Source organism: Anabrus simplex, chromosome 12, assembly GCF_040414725.1.
Source record: "Anabrus simplex isolate iqAnaSimp1 chromosome 12, ASM4041472v1, whole genome shotgun sequence".
In the NCBI taxonomy this organism is placed as follows: Eukaryota; Metazoa; Arthropoda; class Insecta; order Orthoptera; family Tettigoniidae; genus Anabrus; species Anabrus simplex.
Window position 1 is genome coordinate 46,974,461 of NC_090276.1, and position 24,268 is coordinate 46,998,728.

The 24,268-nt window shown below is 40.3% G+C and overlaps 2 protein-coding genes across 2 annotated transcripts in view; one reads left to right on the forward strand and one right to left on the reverse strand.

The window, feature by feature from the left end:
• Nucleotides 1–24,268, forward strand: part of LOC136884021 (uncharacterized) — a 303,309-nt gene that overhangs the window by 162,841 nt on the left and 116,200 nt on the right. The gene's annotated exons all lie outside the window — the stretch shown is intronic.
• LOC136884569 (venom protease) overlaps nucleotides 1–24,268 on the reverse strand; it is a 49,541-nt gene that overhangs the window by 14,286 nt on the left and 10,987 nt on the right. The window contains exons 2-3 of the mRNA XM_067156831.2: nucleotides 19,041–19,295; nucleotides 3,014–3,162 (exon numbers count right to left, since the gene is read on the reverse strand). Of these exons, the coding sequence (XP_067012932.2) occupies nucleotides 3,014–3,162; nucleotides 19,041–19,295 (404 nt within the window). The remainder of the gene's footprint in view (nucleotides 1–3,013; nucleotides 3,163–19,040; nucleotides 19,296–24,268) is intronic.

Below are 24,268 nucleotides of genomic sequence, written 5' to 3' on the forward strand. Positions count from 1 at the left end.
GGCAAGTCATTAAGAGGTTGACAGCTAATAATGTGCCGAAGTTGAAATAAGTTCTATCATTGTTGAAAGATCTCTTTAGTTGAGTTTAAGGAATGTAAAATCACTTGTTAAATGTTATTTGTTCAAATATCTCCAATAATATACAGAAACTTGACATTAAGTGGTGGTCACAAAGTAAGCCTCCGTTGGTATAGATTGATATTTAAAAAAGGTTGGCATTCCTAGGGCAAATAATAATAATAATAATAATAATAATAATAATAATAATAATAATAATAATAATAACAGCCAACAGAACAGGTTTAAGAATTTCTGTAAAAAAAGCCAAATTTATGACAAATATAAAAATGGCTCTAGAATTTCTAATAACAGAAATTGGTCGAATAAGGAAGATAAAGAAATTGAAATATTTTGGAGAAACAAGTAAAGAAGATGGTTTGGAAAAATTCGCTGTAGAAGAAAGGATACATGAGATGGAAAGAGCATATGGTATTAGTACGAATATCTACAACAAAACTTGTTTATCTAAAAACCTCAAGATACAACACTACAGCATAGTAGTCAAGCAGGAATTCCTATAAACGAGTGAATGTCTAGTACTTAACTATGAGCAGAATAAATAAGAAGTACTGGAAATAAACATTATACGGAAAATAATCGGTCCATTAATAACTACAGAACTCTGGAAATCAAGAAGTAATGATGAAATGTACCGGAACACAGAAAACATAACCGATACAATGCGGAAGAGACGATTGATATGATTTCGACATTTATACAGAATGGATGACAACTGGTTAACCAAACAGATCTTCAAATATCTTTGCAACAAGAAGTCAACAACAACCTGGATTCATAAAGTCAAGAAAGATTTGGAAAGAAACAACTAAGGGAAGAAGAAGCAACTGAGCGAAAGAGAGATTTTTAATAAGAAAGTGTTAAAAATGGAAGGATTACAAGGAATGGAGGGAAAGAAATCAGGCTTAGAATAGTCCGAGGAGAAAAAAAGGAGATATAATGAGCAGATTGGAGTATTCGAGGAAGAAGGAACAACAAAGGCTGAAGCATTGAAATTATCAGGAGGTCCCTAGAAGACGTAACGGAGAAAGAAATAATAATTATTATTATTTTAATTCAGACCTGTAAGAACTGAGACGGAGAAAATGCGGCAGAAGAAATCAGTGTGGTTAAAGACGGAAGTAATGTCAAGCATCAAACACAACACGACCCAACTGCACACCAAATAAAGAACAATAAACCGGGTGCTTAAGTTTAAACACCTTGCTGATTGGATCCAATCAAATGGACTAGATACAGAGGCCTTGGCGCCCAAAGCGGGAAAAAAATGGAGGTAGCCTTCCAAACCACCCTGAACATATATAACAAAAGGTACTTTCCTATAAATATTAAAATTCATTATTGCAACACTGTATCCGTCTAAGCGTCAGAATGTCTTATCTTCTCTCTTGCATCCGAGAGATAGTGGATTTGAATCCCACTGTCGGCAGCTCTGAAGATGGTTTTCCGTGGTTTCACACTTTCACACCAGGAAAATGCTTGAGATGTACCTTAATTAAGGCCACGGCCACTTCCTTCCCACTCCTAGCCCTTTCCTATCCCGTTGTCACCATAAGACCTACTGTGTCGGTGCAAAGTAAAACAAATTGTAAAAAAAGTCCTCTTTCAGAAACGTGTGCTCACTGCGTTAGACCAAAAAGAGAGACAAATTCTCCACAGCGTACTTGGCTCAAACTAGAAAACGTAATGTACATAAGAAAATCCATACATCTACTCTGAGATAGAGAAGATCGCAGACACAATGCAAAAAAACTTTGAAGTACAAGTATTAGGGAATGATGCAAAGTGGATAAATTATATGCGTGTAATTGCTTACCGGTCATCATCATTATAAACTGATCAAATATCAGATTATGAAGAATTATTAGCATATAATGGAATTAAACCATTAAAATAAAAAGTTGGCGGCTTTAATTTGATCAGCACATTACACAGGTCATGGATAAGACGCAGTTTTAACAATTTTAACTCAAAACCCAAAACAACAATTCTCTGGCGCGTTAACGTCAAGAAAAACCTCGAAGAAACGGGCGTGCCAGTAGAAGACGCGCACAAACGAGGCGTTTTAGAACAAGCATCGTGCCTTTTGGCACTTTCCGAAATGAGGAGTGGACAACCAGTGCAAAGTGGTCGGATGAACGCCGTGTTCGTCACAGCGAGCTAATGAAAACCTACCGGATCAAACGAAAATTTAATAAACGCCAGAATGAATAACGAAACATATCGTGGCCCTTAGTTGGCCGATTAGTGAGTAATAATAATAATAATAATAATAATAATAATAATAATAATAATAATACAACTCAGTAGTGAGACCCCTCTGTACTCTACACCCCTGAGTTCCTCTTGATGAATCGAAAGGGCCCACTTAGGAAACTAGAATATGAAGAGGGGAAGGTCTTGAGGAGTATACTAGGACCCGTAAGAGAGGAGAAAGGCACCTACAGGATCAGGCACAACGACGAGCTCTACGAACACCAGGAAGACATAGTCACGTGTATGAGGAAAATGCGACTGACTTTCTACGGGCGCATGACATGCTTAAAACCCTGCAGGCTTGCTAACAGAATCTTCACAGTGACAAATAGGGGAAAGGCTTCCCAAACCAAGTGGATCACCTCAGTAAAATCAGACCTAGAGGAAATGCAGATCCTATTAGACCACGGAGAACAGATCCCAGTACCGACAGACCGTTCTAGAGGGAGTCTTCCCACTGTCCCTCACAAGGAAAAAGAGTACAGTGACCACCAGACCTAAGTGAATGGATGGGAGGAAGCAGGCACACGGCCAGAAAATAAAAGCATACTGGGCAAGAAAAAATCAGAAGACCATATCTAAGAGTTGAAACGAGTTCCGTGGTTCCAAATAGGCCAAAATGAACCAAATATAATAATAATAATAATAATAATAGTAATAATATTAATAATAAACTTACCGCATGTGGATATTCCATGGGCTTCACTGCAGTGCCTCCTAATATGAATGGTACACCATCGTGCCCTTTGCAAAGAGATCTGTTGACCTTTTCTCCAGGTATGAATGTACTTTCTAGTCTGAACACACTCTTCCCATACTCCTGGCATTCTGGAAGAAATTAAATTCAAAGTAAAATTTAAAAGAAATCAGTTTTCGTTCGCGGAACAGACCAGGGATAAACACCAGTTATGGCAATATTACACACAAGGGACATTCAGTAAGGGCAAGCCAAATTTTAACATATCGCATCTGATACACGATATGGCTTTCTTTTTTGCTTGTAATATTTGAATCGGTTAGTTTTAAAACCCCTTAAATCATTCATTTCCTCACTGTCATATTATGATAGAAAATGAACATTGCAACATAGATGCATCATTCTATGTATAAATCCCGTGTCTGATGAATATAATGGATGTGAAGACGCTGGGAAATGGCCTAGTTTTGAAGTTCTGTAAAACATTTCATTTGCAGGGTTTATCAACGTAACTATTGTTGACTACAAATCCTGGTAGCGTCCACGGTTCAGGAAGTCTGTCCTGTCCATTGTATCCCACGGGAACCGGATGCCTCAAGATAAGAAACTAACATTTCAGGTGTCATATTGTAACTTCTTTATGTATTCTAGAGTTCTTTATGGCTCAGTTAATACCAGGTAGTACGTTGATTGTCTTGTTAGCTACAACCTCAGGCTTCTGAACAGTGCTCCCAGTGCCACTGTGATGCCAGAATAAAAAGCGTGTAAACAGAATCTTCCAGTTAATATGAAGGAAGTGGAGGATTTGAAAAATCAAAGGATGCATACCGAATGAAAGGGGAATTCGAAGATTCTGGAAAACCGTGTATGATGGCGATATCACTGACAGATAGATTGGTTAAAAAGGATGATCATTTCAAAATCATTTCTATGGTGTGTATTTTCATAAAAACACAATTTTCTTAAGTTTTTAGCAAGTATTTTACTAATTGATATGTGAATTATTTTCTAGATTAATATTGTAATGCAGCATATTATTGTAAGAAACATGTTATGATAAAATATTCATTAGTTTTTGATATCCCGTAAGTCATGAACTTTAAAACCAGTCCATCAACAATTGTAATACTTATAGAAAACTTACGTGGCATGCTCTAGCAAGATGTTAATATCAGAAGTACTGTGATAAAAGTGGTCTTTAAATTTGCCCCACGTTGGGCGCCAAAAATGAGATAAAAATATTATGTTTTGGCGGAGCTATGATACGATATTTATACGGTTATTCGCCAACCCTACCTGTATAAGTGGAGCTATTTGATGACATCCTATTTTGACAATAATTTAGATTCGATTATATTTAAGATACACATATTTATTGTGATGATAACGAGGTTTGCTAGGATCCCGTCGTATGAGTAATATTGGTTGCGCAACATGCTACATTTTTGGCGCAAAACGGTGGGCAGTTTCACCACTTTTGTCACAAGATATAAAAGTTCTGTACGTAAATAATTTTTCAGTTTCCTTATTTTTCCACAGATTTAAAATTATTGACGTAAGGGGTTTTAACGTAACCGATTCATTTAGACTAATCAGCTGTTGTATAGTTCGTTCATGGATTACTTGACATTTTTTGTCGCACTAACACATCGACAGTTATCGGCAAAGGAACAATGGGAAAAGGCTATGACAGGTAAAGCAGCTGCCATAGTCTTAATGGGGAAGCGATACCCTTGACCGAGAAAAAATGGGATTTTTCAATTTATTTTCTTATTTAAAATTGTACTTTCCTGTTTACAACAGTGCAAATTTTTTCTTAATGAAGCTCTATCACCCAAGCAAGTCCTTTGTCGGTAATTTTGTTGTTCGTTTCTCGTAACTTTTATTTTTCAGAACCGTTTCCCGAATAACTCTGGAAGATTTTAAGATATTAAGATCAAATTTTGCACACACGTATATTTCATAGATAAGAACATATACTAGAATTATTGAGCTCTCTTCATTGGTTAATTAAAATTTTCTAATGAAAATTAATGAAAAAATTGACTAGAAAATAACTTCAAGAAAAATATTTATACTTGATGGACTTCACTGATTCTAGTATATGTTGTAGCTATAACTTTACTAATCATAGTAAAAACAATCATAGAAAAATATTCATCGGTTTGGAAATTATCGAGGAAACAAGAAATAGTGGCCTTGATACAATGCCATTTTGAACAATTAATGGCATATCTTTATATGATTTCTAAATGTGTAGACATACAAATAATTTATATTATTAAGGAATAGGATAGGTTACCTAGAAGAAGAATGGAGGGTAAGAAAAGTAGAGGGATAGATGGTGGTGGTGGTGGTGGTGATTATTGTTTTATGAGGAAGTACACCAATCAGTGAGAAAATGGAAGGTATCCGGCACTTCGAAAAATTAAGATATCGGCCAAAGAAAGACAAAGGCCACGAAGGGCGTGAAAATGAAAGACTCCCTATTGTACCGTCATCGAGAGAATCGAAACTGATGTAAACAAGGAACATCATGCATCCATCCGCGATCTTCACGTTGACTGGAGAATGGCCGGGCCCGTGTCAAGAGCCAGGTAGGGTTGCCTAGAACTGTCATTACCTCGCCTGATTACCACGATTACGTCAGACTGTTGCTGGATGCAACTGATGTCAACATGTTAATGAAATGCAAAGACGATAACTGATTACGAAGCAAATTATATTCATTGCCCGCGAGGAATAAATATCAAGCGAATAACGTATCACATCTGGATATTTAACACCCCAGAAAAGAAATACATTACGGAAGGTTGATGGTTTTGAGGTTACCCCAAAATGTGAATACGTAATAAATCATTCACAGCAGCACATATAAGGAAAAGTTCACACTTTTGATATTTAATATTTCAGTGAAATTACATTCTAGAAGGGAAATCCAGTTTTAAAAAGGCAATATGAAAGGAAAATGAAATAAAGCACTTTACCTAATTAGAATCTGATAAAGGACGAACTCATTCCAAGTCAGAATCTCTCTCTCTCTCTCTCTCTCTCTCTCTCTCTCTGTCTCTCTCTCTCACTCACTGCTGCTCATATCATTCGGATTAATGGGTGTTACTCCACCGCCCCACCCAAAAGGCGATGGTTAAATTCGTTTTCTAACGATTTAAAGATCAGAGGTACAGAATCAAACGAGGCTACAGAGCTAATTACAGATAGAGGATTGTGGAGGCATTTAGTAAATTCACAGGAGCTTGCAGACTGAACGTTGAAAGGCATAATAATAATAATAATAGTAATAATAATAATATTTCTTTCTTGCGAACCGACCAAATTTAGGACCACGTCAATACCACTTCACTTCCTTCTTATCATCCCTTCTTACTTCCTTTCTCCACAGTGCCTTCATTCTTTCAGAATGTTGTGCTCATCTCTCTTCTGTCCATCTTCCCCCTCTGCGCTCTTTCTTTTCTTCAACAAGAACTTTTATGTTCGGAAGTTTTTTCCTGAATTGGTCTGTATCATGACATTCTTCATCTGCAATTCCTAACCTCTTGAGTTCTTCCTTCATCTGCTTGCCATATCCCCCATCTCTCTTCAGGCAGTATATTTTATTGAAAATTTGTTTATTTAACCTTGCTGGATCCATTCTGATCATGTGTCCATAGAATCGCAGCCGTCTTTTCCTTATTGTTGTTTCCAGGTCTTCTGTTCTTTTGTATATCTCCTTATTTGATCGCAATGTATATCCCTCTACCACACTTGGGTCGTAAATCCTCCTTAATATTCTCCTTTTAATCTTTAGTAGTTTTTCCAGGTTCTTTAGTGTTGCTGTTTCCACCCCATACAGAATCACTGCTTATACCACAGCATCATAATGTCATAGTTTGCCATTAATGGAAAGAATTTTGCTGTTGTATATGGCTTTGGTGGCAGTGTTTAGTCTTTCCAACTTAGGTCTCCTATTTCCCATGGCCTCTTAATCCATCCCGTTGCTACTGATAATCTCTCCCAGGTATTGTTTTGCTAGGGGCTTTACGTCGCTCCGACACAGATAGGTCTTATGGCGACGATGGGATAGGAAAAGCCTAGGAGTTGGAAGAAAGCGGCCTTGGCCTTAATTAAGGTACAGCCCCAGCATTTGCCTGGTGTGAAAATGGGAAACCACGGAAAACCATCTTCAAGGCTGCCGATAGTGGGATTCGAACCTACTATCTCCCGAATGCAAGCTCACAGCCGCGCGCCTTAACGCCCACGGCCAACTCGCCCGGTCCCAGGTATTTAAACTGCTTTGTGACCTTCACTTCACCATATTTCGTCTTCATTGTTCTCTTCACATAATTCCTGTCCGTGCTCATCACCTCTGTTTTTTGTGAAGGAGATTTTTAAACATGTTTTCTCGACTACCTCCGGTAGTTCATTTTTCTGTGTTATTGATTCCTGTTCTGTCTCAGCGAAGAGTGCCAAATCATCAGCAAAGGCCAAACACTTGGGTTTGACATGTTTATTTTTACTACCTGTTATAGCACCTGAGTCATTATGTTTCATGACTTTATCTAGCTAGATGTTGGTGATAAGCTGTCACCCTGTCTCAGATCTGTTTTTATTTGGAAGGGTTTGCTGATCTCTCCTCGAAATTTCACTTTGGATATGGTGTTTGTTAGTGTTAACCTACGTAAGTTCAGTGTTTTTTGATCGATGCCATATTCTCTCAAAAAGTCCATGAATTATTGAATAGTATCCTTTTTGAAAATCAACGAAAGACATGAAGATGTTCTTTGATTGCGCATTGTAATATTTGATTATTATTTTTAGAATCAAGATTTGATCCTGACAAGAGCGCCCTTTCCTGAAGCCACACTGATACTCTCCCAACTTGTGATCAATTTGCGGTGTCAGTCTGTTCAATAGGAGTTTAGAAAAAATCTATTATTATTATTATTATTATTATTATTATTATTATTATTATTATTATTATTATTATTATTATTATATTAAAAGGAGTTTACTAAAAGCAGCTTCAGCAAATCAGTCCGTCTTTTCTGTTGGACCGATTTGGCTCATTTTTGTTTCATTCTCTCCGGAATTATCTGCGGGTGAATCATGAGACATTGATAGGTAAGTTCAGCCAATTTTGAGTAATCATAAAATCAAATCGTTAAATGATCACTCCAATAATTGCAGGCGAAGGCTTACCCTAACCCGCAATACATTCTGCAGTTACCAGGTTGCTAAGCGACTAACAATTTCATTAATATCCTTTCATTTTCATCCTTAGTAGTGTCATTGCATGCATCCATGTTTGATTACTACCTGTCAAGCCAGAGAGTATACACTTCCTCTGATCACGGAAGATACTGTTCCCTGCTAGATACTCTTTGATTCTCTGACCTTTCTCAGCTTCCAAATACACTCAACAGTTGGCAGACCGTTCCTAATAACTTTCATGCTGCTGAGTGAAAAAAGTCTACGTACAAACAGACCCCATCATGACATACGCCTCAAACATTATCTGCGAACACCTATTGAAGGATAAACTAGCTACACTAGAAAGAGTGAAGGCTATGTATCTTAAAGTTCTCCTCCCGCCAAAAAAAAAATGCTCACCCCTTGTGGGTGGGGGACGCAGACGAAGAATGCACCTGCCTGTCGTAAGAGGTGACTAAAAGGGGCGACCAAGGGATGACTGAATTAGAAGCATGAAACTACTTTTGATTAGTACTATCACGCGGGGAAAGCCATGGTTCGCCTTTACTTGCGAGTAGTACCACTATGTTAGGTACAAACTAGGGGGAACGGTTCACTGTGAATTTCCAGTACCTTTGATTAGTACCACTATATGCGGAACATCACAGGCTTACGTTGCCTGTGTTTTGTACCATTAAGTGAGAAACACCACGGGTCTGGGCATTGCTTGTGATTAGTACCACTATATGAGCGACACCGTTGGTCTGCGTTGCCTATGATTTGTACCCACTATGTGAGGAACACCACGGGATAGTACGAGTCCCTGTGATTAGTACACCTATGTGAGGTGCACCATGGGTTTGCGTTGCCTACGAGTGGCGTCATTATGTGAGAAACGCCATAGGTGTGCGTTACCTATATGACGTCCAATACTTGTGAGTAGTACCATAATGTTTGGATCAGTGAGTTTACGCTACCTTTGATTAGTACAGCAACTTGAGAAATACCATTGTTCTACTTTACTAGCGATAAGTACCATTATGAGAGGCCGTTGACCTTGATATTGAACCCCTATAGACCACAAGAATCATTGATTCAGGATTGTGCTTTGGAAGCAATATTGGTCAGTAATATAGTTTCTGGGAAGGTGAGGCATTGCGAATCGGATCCAATGATTGTTTAAATTCATATTCATCCATTCATTATTCATCATCCAAGGGCGCTCATACCCGGGGGCAAGGAGGCGCCCCCCCCCCTCCCCACCACCTAGCTCTCAGGGAAAGACAAAAATCGTTTGTAGTCAGGTGTGTTCCTTTCAAGAAAATTATTTAAAAGTTAGTATTACGTAGAAGCGGTAGTACCGTCCCCCACGATCAGTCAGGGGATAACGTGGGTTGTTCTACAAGTCACAATTTATCTTCCAAAATATTGAAAATACTACGTACCCCCAGGTCTGCCACCCCGCCCCCTGTAACTGTCATATGGGCTCCCATGTCATCATCATGTTTTGAATTATGGTCAGTGGATGAATTTTGTACTTTTAAGTTGTCATTGCATTTCGTACCATTAGGAGCCGATGACCTAGATGTTAGGCCCCTTTAAACAACAAGCATCATCATCGTCATCATCATCATCATCATCATCATCATCAAAAACGCTCCTTCGAGACTAATCTATAAGCTCACAAGAAATGCGATTAATAATACCATTTCCTTCTGCGACACCATAGCAAGCTTTACATGAAGAACTGCAGGATTTAAAAATGAGAATATATGGATACATTTTTACCAAACAGACGGCATGATGACGTTAGAATGCATTAATTCTAACTATGAACTGCGGCATACCATAATATCGTGCTTCTTATTAAAGTGGTGGTGGTGGTGATTATTGTTTTAAGAGGAAGTACAACTAGGCAACCATCCTCTATATAACAATAATCAGGGGGAAAAATGCAAGAGATCCGACACTTCGAAAAATGAAGATATCGGTCAAAGAAAGACAAGGGCCACGAAGGGCATGAAAATGAAAGACTCATTATCTCTCGCAAACCTAATAGCATCGGGGTCGGAAAAGAACAAGAGTTGACCAAGAGAGGTCGAAAAGGATAGATGAAGGTGAGGAGCCTGGCACAAATAAGTGGAAGAAATGCCAGGACTCAGCTGAGGGCCACGTGGTCGCCATCCCACGCTCCAAAGTTCAGAGCCCCTGGGGCCCTTTTAGTGGCCTCTTACGACAGGCAGGGGATACCGTGGGTGTTATTCTACCACCCCCACCCACAGGGGGATATATAACACTAAGTGGTGGTGGTGGTGATTATTGTTTTAAGAGGAAGTACAACTTGGCAACCATCCTCTATATAGCACTAATCGGAGGGAAAAAATGGAAGGGATCCGACACTTCGAAAAATGAAAATATCGGTCAAAGAAAGACAAGGGCCACGAAGGGCGTGAAAATGAAAGACTCCCTAGCCCTCGCAAACCTAATAGCCTCGGGGTCGGAAAAGAACAAGAGTTGACCAAGGGAGGTCAGAAAGGATAGGTGAAAGTGAGGAGGCTGGCACAAGTAAGAGGAAGCAATGCCAGGACTCAGCTATGGGCCCCGTGGTCGCCAACCCACGCTCCAAAGTTCAGAGCCCATGGGGCCCCTTTTAGTCGCCTGTTACGACAGGCAGGGGATACCGTGGGTGTTATTCTACCGCCCCCACCCACAGGGGGAGAAGATGATAATAATAATAATAATAATAATAATAATAATAATGCCGAGGTGCCGGAATTTAGTCCCGCAGGAGTTCTTTTACGTGCCAGTAGGGGGAGAAGATCAAAAATGCATTTTTACAGCGTAAATCAGTGTAATTGAAGAGGAGGAAGTTGCAGAGTGTACAGACAATTAATACATCTAAACTTCCCATGCCTGACACTAACAATGTTCGCACGATCATAGGAACCTTGCACAACACATTCCCCAGCATTCTCGCGTAGCACCTTTTTTTGCTAAAGATGTTCTAATAGTCTTCACCTTTCTTTTTTTTTTTTCTCTTTCTTTAAACAACTGGCAACTCTTCGATATTATCGCTCGTTTGTTGTGCCGCAGTTGATTCCTGCTTTTCCTTTGCCTTTTGAATGCCAGCGAAGAAATCTGTAGGCTTCAGAACACATAGACTCTTGTAATATTTGTAAACAATGGGCGCTTCGACCTTGAGGACATAAACACAAATTAAGACGTAGACGGCAAGGATCGCTGATCCTAGAGCGTAGAAAATCAAGTTGGCAGTGATCAACATCAGATACATATACCCACAGAGCGGCACGAAAGATACAAGAAGAACAATAACTGTTGTAGGAATCCACCAGAATACACATTTTTCTCTGTCGGTGAGAACTCCAATAAGCAACATGGCATTAAATACGGCTCCAAGACCAATTAGGACATAGGCTGCAACATAGGTGGCCAAAATATTCTTGTCAGGTTTCCGATCAGTCATTTCATAGACTGTGATAGGAATTAATGGTATTAAAAACAGGACGCAATGGATGAGACCTATGATAGCGGAACAGATAACATTTCCTTTCTTCGTCACACAACATGACCATTTCCGGAAGAAGTGCTTGTAAAATAAACAACACATCCTTTTCCGTTGATAGCGTTTAACACCTGCTTTATTCACGATGATTATAATTCTTATACACTTTAGCAAAACAGTATCAATCAAGCTGAATCAGTTACTAAAATGCATTACAATGAAACTCAGGAGAAAGAAGGTCGTTTCCAACGTTACAACACCAAACATTGGTAGTTTAAAAGAAATAATAATGAGATCAACAATAATGGAAAAAAGAATTATCTGCTGCCATGATCAGGGACGTACGCACAAATTATTTCGTTTTGGGGGGGGGGGGGGGGGCACGGTGCGAAATCGCGGGGGGAAATGGAGGGATTTTCCCGGTAAAACTTCAGACCTTGTCACGCAAGTTTGTATCGTAGTAATCATGGCTGACGGTGGGCGAATGGACACTGCCATTGGTTGAAGGCTAGTCCACTGAAATGTCGTTCCCATAATTCAATACAGACAGAAGTTATGACCAACTTACGCGATGGAAAGACCTAAGAGTGAGACAATGTCAAAGAATAACCATAGGAAACAAATAAGAGTAAGAATATCTGGCTATGTTGAACTATGGTAGTGACATTTCATAGGGCAAATCTTCAGGCGATGCAGAGTCCATTCGTGCCAACGCCAGCCACGATTATATAACAACGTGATGAAATAGTTGAGACGTTTCGATGCAGTAATTACGATTCTAAACACTTGAAACCAGAGATAGCGCTAGTTATGCTTAAATATGAATACGAAATAGAGGCTTAAATCCGCGCGACTTGTGATTGAATATAAAAAAGAAATAGAGGCCTAATTATTAGTAGTACATAGCGTTCCCGACACCGGAAGAAAAAAATCACAACGAAATGTAACGTGAATGATAAACAATGTATAATAGAGAAGAAGAATGTATGTAAATGGAACCAACCTTAATGTAGTGGAGGTTAGGCGACGACACGAAAAAACAACACGATTGAACTTCTCATTCACTAATAATTTGACGTGACGGCCACACCATTCACATACTCTGCTATTTGAAATCAAATTGTGACGTACATAGAATTGAAGTGAATCCTTGAAGTTGTTCTTGTAATTCGCTGAAAAACTTGTTACATTAATAACACATCCATCGTACGATGCCATGTGATTATAAGTAGATATGTTTTCTGTATCAACAATGGCCAGATGCACTGGATGCGCTATGTACAAAAAAAGAAGTAGTAGGCTTTGCTTCTATCAATCCTATCATTTCGTGACCAGTAAGCGACATAGAATGCCGTGGTGTATTAATGTGAAGAGAAACGTCATTGTGGTCCAGGGCTAAGTCATGCGAGTCGTCTGCGAGAAAAATAAATAACCTAACCTAACAGCGAGTCGTCTGCGAGAAAAATAAATAACCTAACCTAACCTAACCTAACCTAACCTAACCTGCGATAAAATTAAACATAGTCCTAACCTAACCTAACCTAACCTATGTGAAAACAAATGTAATTGTGGTCCAGGGCTCAACAAATGTAATTGTGGTCCAGGGCTCAGTACCATTTAGTTCCTAAGTACAGTGGTTGGCAGCATCGGCGAGTCGTGCAAGTCGTCTGCGAGAAAAATAAACATAGGACACTCATACCGCGCGTAGATATTGCCGATGCAAGCGGTAACCATGGTACTAATGTTGCGTGACATAGACAGAAGTTATAATATTTTCCCCCGCCAACGATCTTATCTCAAAGGTCCCCCCCCCCCCGACTAAAATTTCCCGGGTGGGGGGGATTCTTTCATTATAAAATCATGAGGAAAATGTAGAACACATATAATTTATGACTGAAATTAATGGATTTTACTGTAGGCTACATATTTTTATGAAAACATCAGCAATAATTCAAGTGACTTCAGCAATAAAACAATGCAGCAGTAGCAATTTGGACCTGCAATCTATTAATCATGTTTCACTCTGACAAGTCCATCTGAAACCCGGGAAAAAATATAAATTTCTCGAAGCTCTCCTCCTTTGTCATTGCTCGAACGTAGCTCGAGCTTACACCACTCCTGTACTTCTTGGAGAGGGTGTGTTTCCGATAAGTAGCCAATAGGACAATATTCACTTAATCAGTGTACAAACCGACAATTTTTTTCAGTCCAAAACTTTGCCCTGATAGAGGAAGGTTCCACTAATAAAGCAATAAACCAGGACAAATGGCGCCTCGTCTGGCCTTTCGTTATAAAGGCATTCTCGTTATAACGACAAAATTCAAACACAAAGATCTATAATTTACATTTGTCTAGGGGGAGGGGGTAATTAAATTACAGCAGAAATTATACCCCCCTCCCTCGAAATACTGCCTGAAATAAACACTAGTAGTTAAGCCCCCCCACCATTTATTTCTGATTTCGCACCCTGAGGGGGGGGTATTAAATTTGAGTACTTTTATAAAATAATGTGTGGTGCATACTGTGGAATTAGAAACACTAAGTTAAAACTTCCGAAATAACAGTTATTTAATTAAGACACATTTGTATTCATTTTGATGATCACTTTATGACATGTCATATTTTTAAAAATATTCTTTCCATAAAAAATACAACTTAAGCATGATTTTATCTACAGTGAGTAAAATTATGCAATATTTACGGATCATATAATTTCATATTTAACCTTTTGAAGGTTTTTTGTCATTTTCCGGTAATTTTTCATATTCCAGCCTTCGGGCTGAATACCCAGCATACATACATGGTCATGTTTTCCCGTGACTTTTCGTATTTTTGTCATATTTTTATTTTTTCCCCATTTTTTGCATACCTGCTTGCAGTCGTTTCAAAGACGGATTTTTCATATCTCCTAATTTTTGTCTGTAATTTCTCACAATTTGGAAATATATATTTATGTGAATTAGGAGCGTAAACTGTATAAGAAAGAGACAGATGCGTATAAGGTGACAGAAGGATGAGCCTCATTTGAACTCTAATGATTTGACGTATATCAAATATGCTCCACTAACATCCTCCGATGTTTTCCCCGTTACAAGTCAATGTTGCGTGAAAATAGAAGATCGTTCCTATTTGAAAACTTTCAAATGTATGTAATTTGCTATTGTAATTCTTTCTGATAACCCATCAAAATGCCTTTGCTGGCGAGATGTAGTGTTTACAGTGCACTATGTCTTCTGGAATGGGCTATATCAAATTTGTAACTTTCATTGACCTGTCTCAGTCTCATCCTTGGCTTTGACAATATGAAAGTGACTGAGGTATGAGTGTTGCTAGTAATACCATTGCTTATGCAGCCAGGCCGTGTTATGAATGGTGTGAAAATATCGCTCATAGAGTCGGTTGGTGCATGAATTCCACTATGCGCATAATAACTGGCACAATTCGATCTACACCAACTCATTGGCTCCCGCTTCTATCTGGAATAATGCCATCTGATTCACGCAGATCCACCGCTCTTATCAAGGGATTCAATAAAATCTTAAGGAACCCCGATCTATCTGTACATGAAGATCTACGAACTATCAACCAAAACAGATTACGTTCACGCCATCCAACTTTACGTAACGCCTTAGACATGGTTGCTAGAGGCTACAACCCAACTACAGAGTGGAAAAGACGGTGGGAAGCAGCAACGGAGACGCACCTGCACAGTATGCTCTCGAATGCGAAACTTCCAAGTGGATTCCAACTACCACGTAAAACATAGTCTGCTCTGAACAGAATAAGAACAGGCCATGGCAGATGCAGAGACATGCTGTTTAAATGGAACAAGTTGCCGACACCCGCGCGTGACTGTGGAGCTGCACGACAAACTATACATCATATTGTCAGAGAGTGTGAAACGCGGGCATACACAGGTAGCAAAGTGGATTTCCTGATGGCAACTCCAGAAGCAATACAGTGGATCAGTGATCTTGACATTCAGTTGTAGGGAGCCTTTTCTTGTTCATTGTTTTCTTGTTATGTAAATATGTATATAATTTATATCAACTCAACTTGATTGTATGGGCCATACGCTAAATAAATAAATAAATAAATAGTGGGCTTGGCAGACTGATATGTAATATCAGCGGCTGCCTCGGTGAGGAAAACAACGGGAAACTACCTCACTCCTCATTTCCCTAGTACGCCTCTTCAGTGACGCCTAGGCTATTTATGACAGCTGTTGGTGGAACTGCAGAGGATCAAACCAGCCTTCGGGCTGAATACCCAACATACAACCCATCAAAATGTGACATTTACCGGGCGAGTTTGCCGTGCGGTTAGGGGCGCGCGGCTGTGAGCTTGCATCAGGGAGATAGTGGGTTCGAATCCCACTGTCGGCAGCCCTGAAGATGGTTTTCCCTGGTTTCCCATTTTTACATCAGCTATATGCTAGGGCTGTCCCTTAATTAAGGCCACGGCCGCTTCTTTCCAACTTCTAGACATTTCCTATCCCATCGTCTCCATAAGACTTATCTGTGTCGGTGCGACGTAAAGCCACTAGCAAAAAAAAGAAGAGACATTTACTTAATTCTGTACAGAGTCGAGAGTTACCTCTGGGTTGAGTAATTAAATAAATTCAAAATACCGCATAAAATACAAATTAATACTATTAGGCCTACTTATTTTATATTATTATTATTATTATTATTATTATTATTATTATTATTATTATTATTATTAAGCCCCTGTGGCTCAGGCTTCAGCGCGCCGGCCTCTCACCGCTGTATACCGTGATCACTGCATGTGAGATTTGTGCTGGACAAAGCGGAAGCAGGACAGGTTTATCTCCGAGTCCTCCGGTTTTTCCTGTCATCTTTCAGTCCAGCAACACTCTCCATTAACATTTTATCTGTCAGTCGTTTATCATTGCCCCAGAGGAGTGCGACAGGCTTCGGTAGCCGGCACATCTCCTATCTTCGCCGCTAGATGGGGGCTTCGTTCAGTCCGTTCCTGACCCGGTCAAATGACTGGAAACAGGCTGTAGTTTTTCGTTTTCATTATTATTATTATTGTTATTATTATTATTATTATTTTACAAAAAAATTGAAATGATATTTTTTTTATTGTAATACTCTTTTGCCGGCCCCGTGGTGTACGGGTAGCGTGCCTGCCTTTTACCCGGAGGCCCCGGGTTCGATTTCGCGGCCAGGTCAGGGATTTTTACCTGGACCTGAGGGCTGGTTTGAGGTCCACTCAGCCTACGTGATTAGAATTGAGGAGCTATCTGACGGTGAGATGGCGGCCCCGGTCTAGAAAGCCAAGAATAACGGCCGAGAGGATTCGTCGTGCTGACCACACGACACCTCGTAATCTGCAGGCCTTCGAGCTGAGGAGCGGTCGGTTGGTAGGCCAAGGCCCTTCAGGGGCTGTAGTGCCATGGGGTTTGGGGTTTGGTTTGGATTTTTAATACTCTCTTAGGTCATAAATGCTTACATATTTCTAACATTTTTAGGTCGTGAACATCCGGACCCTAATGATTACAATAGCAGATGTCTCCTGGTTTTGTTTGGCCAGTTCATGGATTCTATTTTCTACGGTCACATATTTTTCTTTGTGTATATACAAAAGAACTAACACATTCCATCTTTCCTGTGCAGTCAAATTCTGCAAATAACCTTTTAAATAGTTCGGGGATGAAAGAGAGCATCCTGGTGTGGGATTGGTTACTAGTAAGAGAGTAAACAGTATTCGATGTATTGTTGGGAAAATATCACTGTCGCAAAATGTTAAGTGCAGAAATGAAGTCCACTGGTTCAGGATGATTGCTCAAATATTTATTAATGAAAGTATCAACACATTGTTGGCAAATACGTAGTTCGAATTAAATGCAAAACAATGAGCTACATAAAAACTTCACAATTAATGACAAGTTTGAATTTCAAAACTTCATGGGGGGAGAGGGGAAATTTATCCCCCCCAATCCATCCCTCTGCCTATGCCGCTGAGCATGATTCCAATTAGAGTACGTATGGTTCCAGTATATGAGACCAAGGTTACTTGATTCGAGAACTTAAAAAGATCCAAAGTAAAGCAGCACGATTTGTTACGAAAAACTTGCAAATTGTCGGCTGGGGAAGACGTGGGAGTAAGGAGACGAGCTACTCGACTAAGCGGTATGTTACGAATTGTCAGTGAAGAAATAGCATGAAATGACATTAGTAGACGGATAAACTTCAGTGGAGCTTTTTAAATTAGGAAAGTACACAATATGAAGATAAGGTTGGAATTCAAGAGCATAAATTAGGGCACATTTCGTTTTTAGGAAGAAGAATTAGGAAATAGATTAATTTATCAGGATAAATTTTCAGTAAAATTTCCAAGTTCTTTGATAAGAAGTCTAGGTAAACAATATTTATTTTTGAGCGGGTTTTTCTGTCTTTTTGGCACTTTTTAAATTATTAATGTTTTCTTTAATTTCTCTCATTTTTCTTTGTTTTCCTTTTATTTTGTATTTAAGCGCGATACACACACACACACACACACACACACACATACAGAGTCCCCAAGCCAGTTAATAACCATTCAAGCTTAAAATCCCCGACCCGACCGGGAATCGAACCCTCGGCCCAAAGGCCAGCACGCTAACCATTTAGCCATGAATCCGGCGCCACGCTGTTGGGGTAGTGTGCCTGTCTATTTTTTTTATCTTTATCTGAGGGCTGGTTCGAGGTCCACTCAGCCTATCTGAGGAGCTATCTGACGGTGAGATAGCAGTTCTGGTCTAGAAAGCCAAGAATAACGGCCGAGAGGATTCGTCGTACTGACCACACGACAGCTCGTAATCTGCAGGCCCTTGGGCTGAGCAGCGGTCGCTTAATAGGCCATAACCCTCTGGGGCTGTTGCACCGTGTTTTTTAATGTAAAAATAACTGATAGGGAACCTGCCGCCTGGGCGAGCCCTAAACTCCCTTCAAGATTTGAGTGAGTGAGTGAGTGAGTGAGTTAGTTAGTTTCTGGTTTGTTCTCATGTAGGCCCAGTGGACCACGAATAAACCCTCAAATCCAGGTAAAACTTCCCCTGACCTGACCTGGCCGGGAATCGAACATGAGGTCTCCCGGCAAGAGGCATGATCGCTACCCCAAGACCGCTGGGTCGTAAAATATAAATAGATTTTTTTAACGTGAAAATTTCTCTATTTGTTTGTTACCTATTGTAGAGAAAATCTAGCATATCAGACAAGACAGATGTATTTACGAGACCGACGCGACAGTCCAATAATCTTCCCAGCTCTCCCTTTCATCCATATCACTTACTTCGTTCGCTGATTCTGCCGGCAGTAGGTGAAGGTTTGGGTGTCGGTATCGGTGGCGGTGAAGGTGAAGGTGGTTCTGTGGCCGGTGTTTCAGGTACCTCCGGAGGAGGTTGAGAGCAGCACACGACGGGGGTGAAGCCAGAGTAAGAACAGGTGTTTGGGCGGCCACCACTGTACAGTATCTTCAGCGCAGGTTCACAGTTGTACAGGAGGACACACACTCCTTTACTGCCATTGGCCAGCTTACATTCACTACCTGAAAAGAGCAGAAACATATATCATCATCATATTAAGCAGAGATGTTGTGGGGTTATCGACAGCCAACACAATTACTTGGTGCAGTATCGATATAAACAGGGTGTTTCCCTGATGACGATATAAACTTTCAGGGGTAATGGAGGACGGAAAATGAATCAGTTAGAGAAAAGGAACCATATTCTAGAAAAGATCGAGTCAAAAGTTAAGCAAAATTCTACTCATTTAAGACCGTTTACCTGCAGAAATTTCACAAACGGCTCTACTTACAATAAATGTTCGAAATGGGGTCCCCCTGCGTCAATGCAGGCATGGCAAAGTCGCACGAAGTTCTATCGTACCCGTTCGCATAACCCCTGTGTCGTCTGAACAGCGTCGCAGGGAGCGAGAATTCTTGCCAAGAGATCCTCTCCAGTCTCAACAGGTGTCTCATACACAAGGCTTTTCGCATGGCCCCACAAGAAGAAATCAGATGGAGTGAGATCAGGTGAACGAGCGGGCCACAAAGCAGGACAGGACCTTCTCTTCTTACCCACTTTGTAGTGAATGTCTGATCCAGGTGCTCACGAACCCTCAGTCCAAAGTGAGGTGGGGTTCCATCATGTTGGAACCACATCCGTTGACGAAGGGCAAGAGGGATGTGTTCCAGGAACGTGGGTAGTACATCTCTGAGCACTACTGTGTACACTGCTGCGTTTAGGCTGAGAGGAAGGAGAAATTATCGAAACGATTAATGATTAATAACTTCTGACTCGAACGTTTCTGGACTACGGTTCCTTATCTCTAGAGCCCGGATTTTTATGCAGTGACAGGTTAGATTGCAAACTAATTTGGTTAGCAGGGAGTGTCGGCCACCCGCTCTTCCATAATGTAAAGTAAACTCGTGTCCTCATCCCGAGGTGGTGCAGCTCTTTTCAGGCACACCCCCATTGGAGGTGAGCTGCGTGTACCATTTGAGCCATATACCAGCCCTCCTGCCATTCTTAAATTTCCGGCAGTACCGGGAATCGAACCCGGGCCCCCGAGGACGGCAGCTAATAACACTAACCGTTACGCTACGGAGGCGGACCTCGATAATGTAGCAAGAGTAACATAAATCGTAGGGGTTGTGATGGACCACACCCCTAATGTTTATGCAAGCCCCATAGCATAATCGTTGTGAAGGTAGGCTATACTTGCTACTCGCTTCAGTAAATTTGCATTCTAACCTATTAATGCATAAAAATCCGGGCTCTACTTATCTCAAATTGATCTCAGTGTTGACTTCTTGGTGTCTTCTCTTGAATATGTGCTGATAGCGAGTGCCTACAGGAAGAGCACTGCACGGATGCGGATATCCGCGGAGATTGTGTTTTGGCGGACGAAAACGGTACGACAGTACGGATCATTTTGCTGATAATTTGTAAATAACTATGTTTATTGATTTTCACTTAAGTAAACTCATGTATATCTCGAGAAGTCACTTTCATTCATCTCATGCAGTTATTTTTGCTTGTGGAGAAGCGATCCTTGATATTGGTATGGGAGAATGGTGATATATAGTGTGTCTAGAGTTCATAAAGCCATAAATCTGATCCAAGCCTAACTGGCTCCTGCCCGCAATTGGTAAAGGGGGGGGGGGGACGAAATTCCGAAACAGAACTATTCAATATTTCGGTAGTTGTCGCTAGAAGAAATCCTTCATAAACCTATCACTCTAGAGAATCTGATGTCACGTATCAAGCCCATTGCATTATGTTCAATACCTTGGTTGTAATATAGTTAAATAGTTGCAATATCCGCGGATAACCATTCGCGGATGCTGGTGCGGTTGCGAGTAATGATTTGTATATTCGCGCACGGCTCTATTACAGGAACATGGGTATTTACTTCACGCAAGAGGTTAGGAATGTCTTATTACGCCATGCAAAAGTTCGTATGGAGAACGTGCAAGTCACGTGGTTCAGAGCGCTCTAGCGGACTTTACTGAGTTACCGTGTAGCCTAATGCTATGAGCTGCGAATGTAAATAGTGAGCACGGAACTATCATCGAGGTGTATTTTAATTTATGATGGATTTAATGCCGTGAATGTAACACCCCAAAATGAATCAAGTAATACCACAAAAGAGCACGCTTTTTCAACTGTTACCATAAGTGTTTTTACTTTTTTACTGTTTGCTTTATGTCGCACGAACACAGATGGGTCTTAATTAAGGTACAGCCCTACCGTTTGCCTGCTGTGAAGACGGCAAAACCACGAAAAATCATCTTTAGGGCTGCCGACAGTGAAGTTTGAACCCACTATCTCTCGGATGCAAGCTAATAGCTACGTGGCTCAAAGCACCCAGCCACTCCTCGGTTACTACAACATCGTCGTGAAAAGAGGAAGCACGTATGCCAGTGAATGAATGTCCATGAACTACAAGATGAGAAGCTAGAGGTCTTAGAAAGAAAAATCCTCAGAAAAATTATCGACACTGTCCAGACTGAAGGCGGGCGAAAACTTCGGAACAACAGAGAAGTTTAGCAGAAGGTTGAGAGAATATCAGAGCCCATGAAGAGGAGGAGGACATTTGTACATAATGAACGGAAATAGACTTATGAAACAGGTATTTGGTTACTTCTGGGGAAAGAAGCAGCAGCATGGATTAAGAAAACTCGGAAAGATATGGAAAGTTTAACATCTCGGAGGTCCAAATGTTAGACAGAAATTAATATGGGAACACAGAGAAAAATTTGGAAGGGTTTCAAATCGAAGGAAGAACTAAGAAGGTCGGAAGAGTGTGGACGGAAGAACAACGTACGCAGGCCAGCGAATGTATGAAGGAGTATTGGACACTGAAGAAACTCGACACAGTGAGAAAGCCATTAAGTTGTAGCGTGATCCTACGGGATCAGTTCGCTAATAATAATAATAATAATAATAATAATAATAATGTCGTACGAGAAAACCCAGTTCATGGAAAATCTATATCAACAAAGCAAGAAAAAGTCCGCTAGAGACGGAAAATGGCACAAATTTCACAGGTGTCCTCCTTCAAGTACCTTGGAGAAATCATACTACTATAGGCCCTACCGTCGGGTCTAGACAGTAGGACAAACATAGAAAGAACCACTAAACTCCATAATGTGTACCTCTAGACTAACGTGGAATTACTACTACAAGACGAGTATCGCGTAATGCAAAATTACGACATTACAAGGCAGGTGTTTTTACGCCTCAGAAACCGTATCTCTTGGAGATCATTCTAAAATTATAGAAATTGAAAAACAAGAAAAAAAAATCCGGAAAATTTATAGTCCCACAAGAGAAAATGGAATGTGGATTAAGAGGAGAATAGCGAACCTCTACTCAATTAGCTGACAGGTTCACTGATGCCGTACGCAAGAGACGCCTGAAATTTTATGGGCGTATCTACCGAGTGGACAGAAACTGACTCACCAAAAGATTATTTAAAGTAATCAACTCAAATAAGGTGAAAATAAACTGGCTGGAAGAAACTAAGGCGGACTTCCAAGAAATGAACATCACGGGCGACATCATGGAGCACAATAGTAGCCAAGCACAAATTCGTGGAGAAATATAAAAAGGAAATTGGTAGGAAGGGGTCCACAGAACGCAAGATGCAACACAGTGCATTCATGAAGAGACTTTGGGAGGACAAGAAGGCGAAAACCATCAGGCCAACGAACAAGTTCAAACACGCTCTTTGAATGGGCATAACAAAGAAATAATAATAATAATAATAATAATAATAATAATAATAATAATAATAATAATAAATGAGGCCCCTCAGCTATTGAGATTACACGACCTAAAAATAGAGAGCGCTTTAAGTATTTGGGAGAAAGATTGCTAGAGAATGGGTTAGAAAAAAAATGCCATCAAAGAGTGTGTGGGAAAATGGGAAAAAAATGGAAATACCCTCTCAATGACCAGAAACACCTACAACAAAACGGTTCTATCGTATGGGGCTAACTGATGCATTTGGACATTGTTGTTATACCTGAGTGCCTGTATGCACTGTATGTTTGGGAAAGGTGAGTTTGAAGATATCCGAAAAAGAGAAACAAAATTCTCAAAGAAATTCTAGGTTCAAATAAAAAAAAATGGGGAGGGGAGAATCAAATATAACAAAGAATTTTATCGAAGAACAGAAGGAGTGGTTGAATTGGTGAGAAAGAGAAGGTTACAGTTGAGGATGGACAGTAACAGACTGACGAAGAGAATCTTTGAATTGTCCAGGAAGAAGAAGACAACTGAAAAGGTTTCGAGAAGTCAGGTTGGACTTGACAAAGATGGGGGTTACGGAAGATGATATAATGGGCAGACGTCAATTTAGACAACTCATCAAAACGTTCGGTGGTTTCTAGGAGACTGGGGAAACACCAGTGAGGAAACGAGATTCTATCCAGAAGAACAGGTTGAAGTAGGAGAAAGGATAAAAAGGTAGTGCAGAAAGTGAAGAAACAGAAGACTAAACGTAATGTAAAGATTATCAAACATGATCCATAGAGACCCGAAACGAAAGATAATAATAATAATAATAATAATAATAATAATAATAATAATAATAATAATGACCGAGCGATTTGGCCCTGTGGTCAGGATAAGGGAGCTGTGAGCTTTCATTTGGGAGATGGTGCGTTCGATTCCGACTGTCGGCAGCCCTGAAGGTGGTATTCCCAGGTGTCCCATTTTCACACAAGGAAAATACCGGGGCTGTAGAATAACACTCACGCTATCCCTGCCTGTCGTTAAGAGGGGCTCTGGAGGGTGGGTTGGCGAGCTGAGTCCTTGCGCCAGGCTTCTCACTTTCATCTATCCTATCCGATCTCCCGTGGTCAACCCCGATGCCATTAGAACACTCAAGGCCTAGGGAGTCTTTCACTTTCACGCCCTTGTCTTTCTTTGGCCGATATCTTTATTTTTGGAAGTGTCGGATTCCCTCCATTCTTTTATCTGATTATTGTTGCCTAGTTATGAGTGTGGG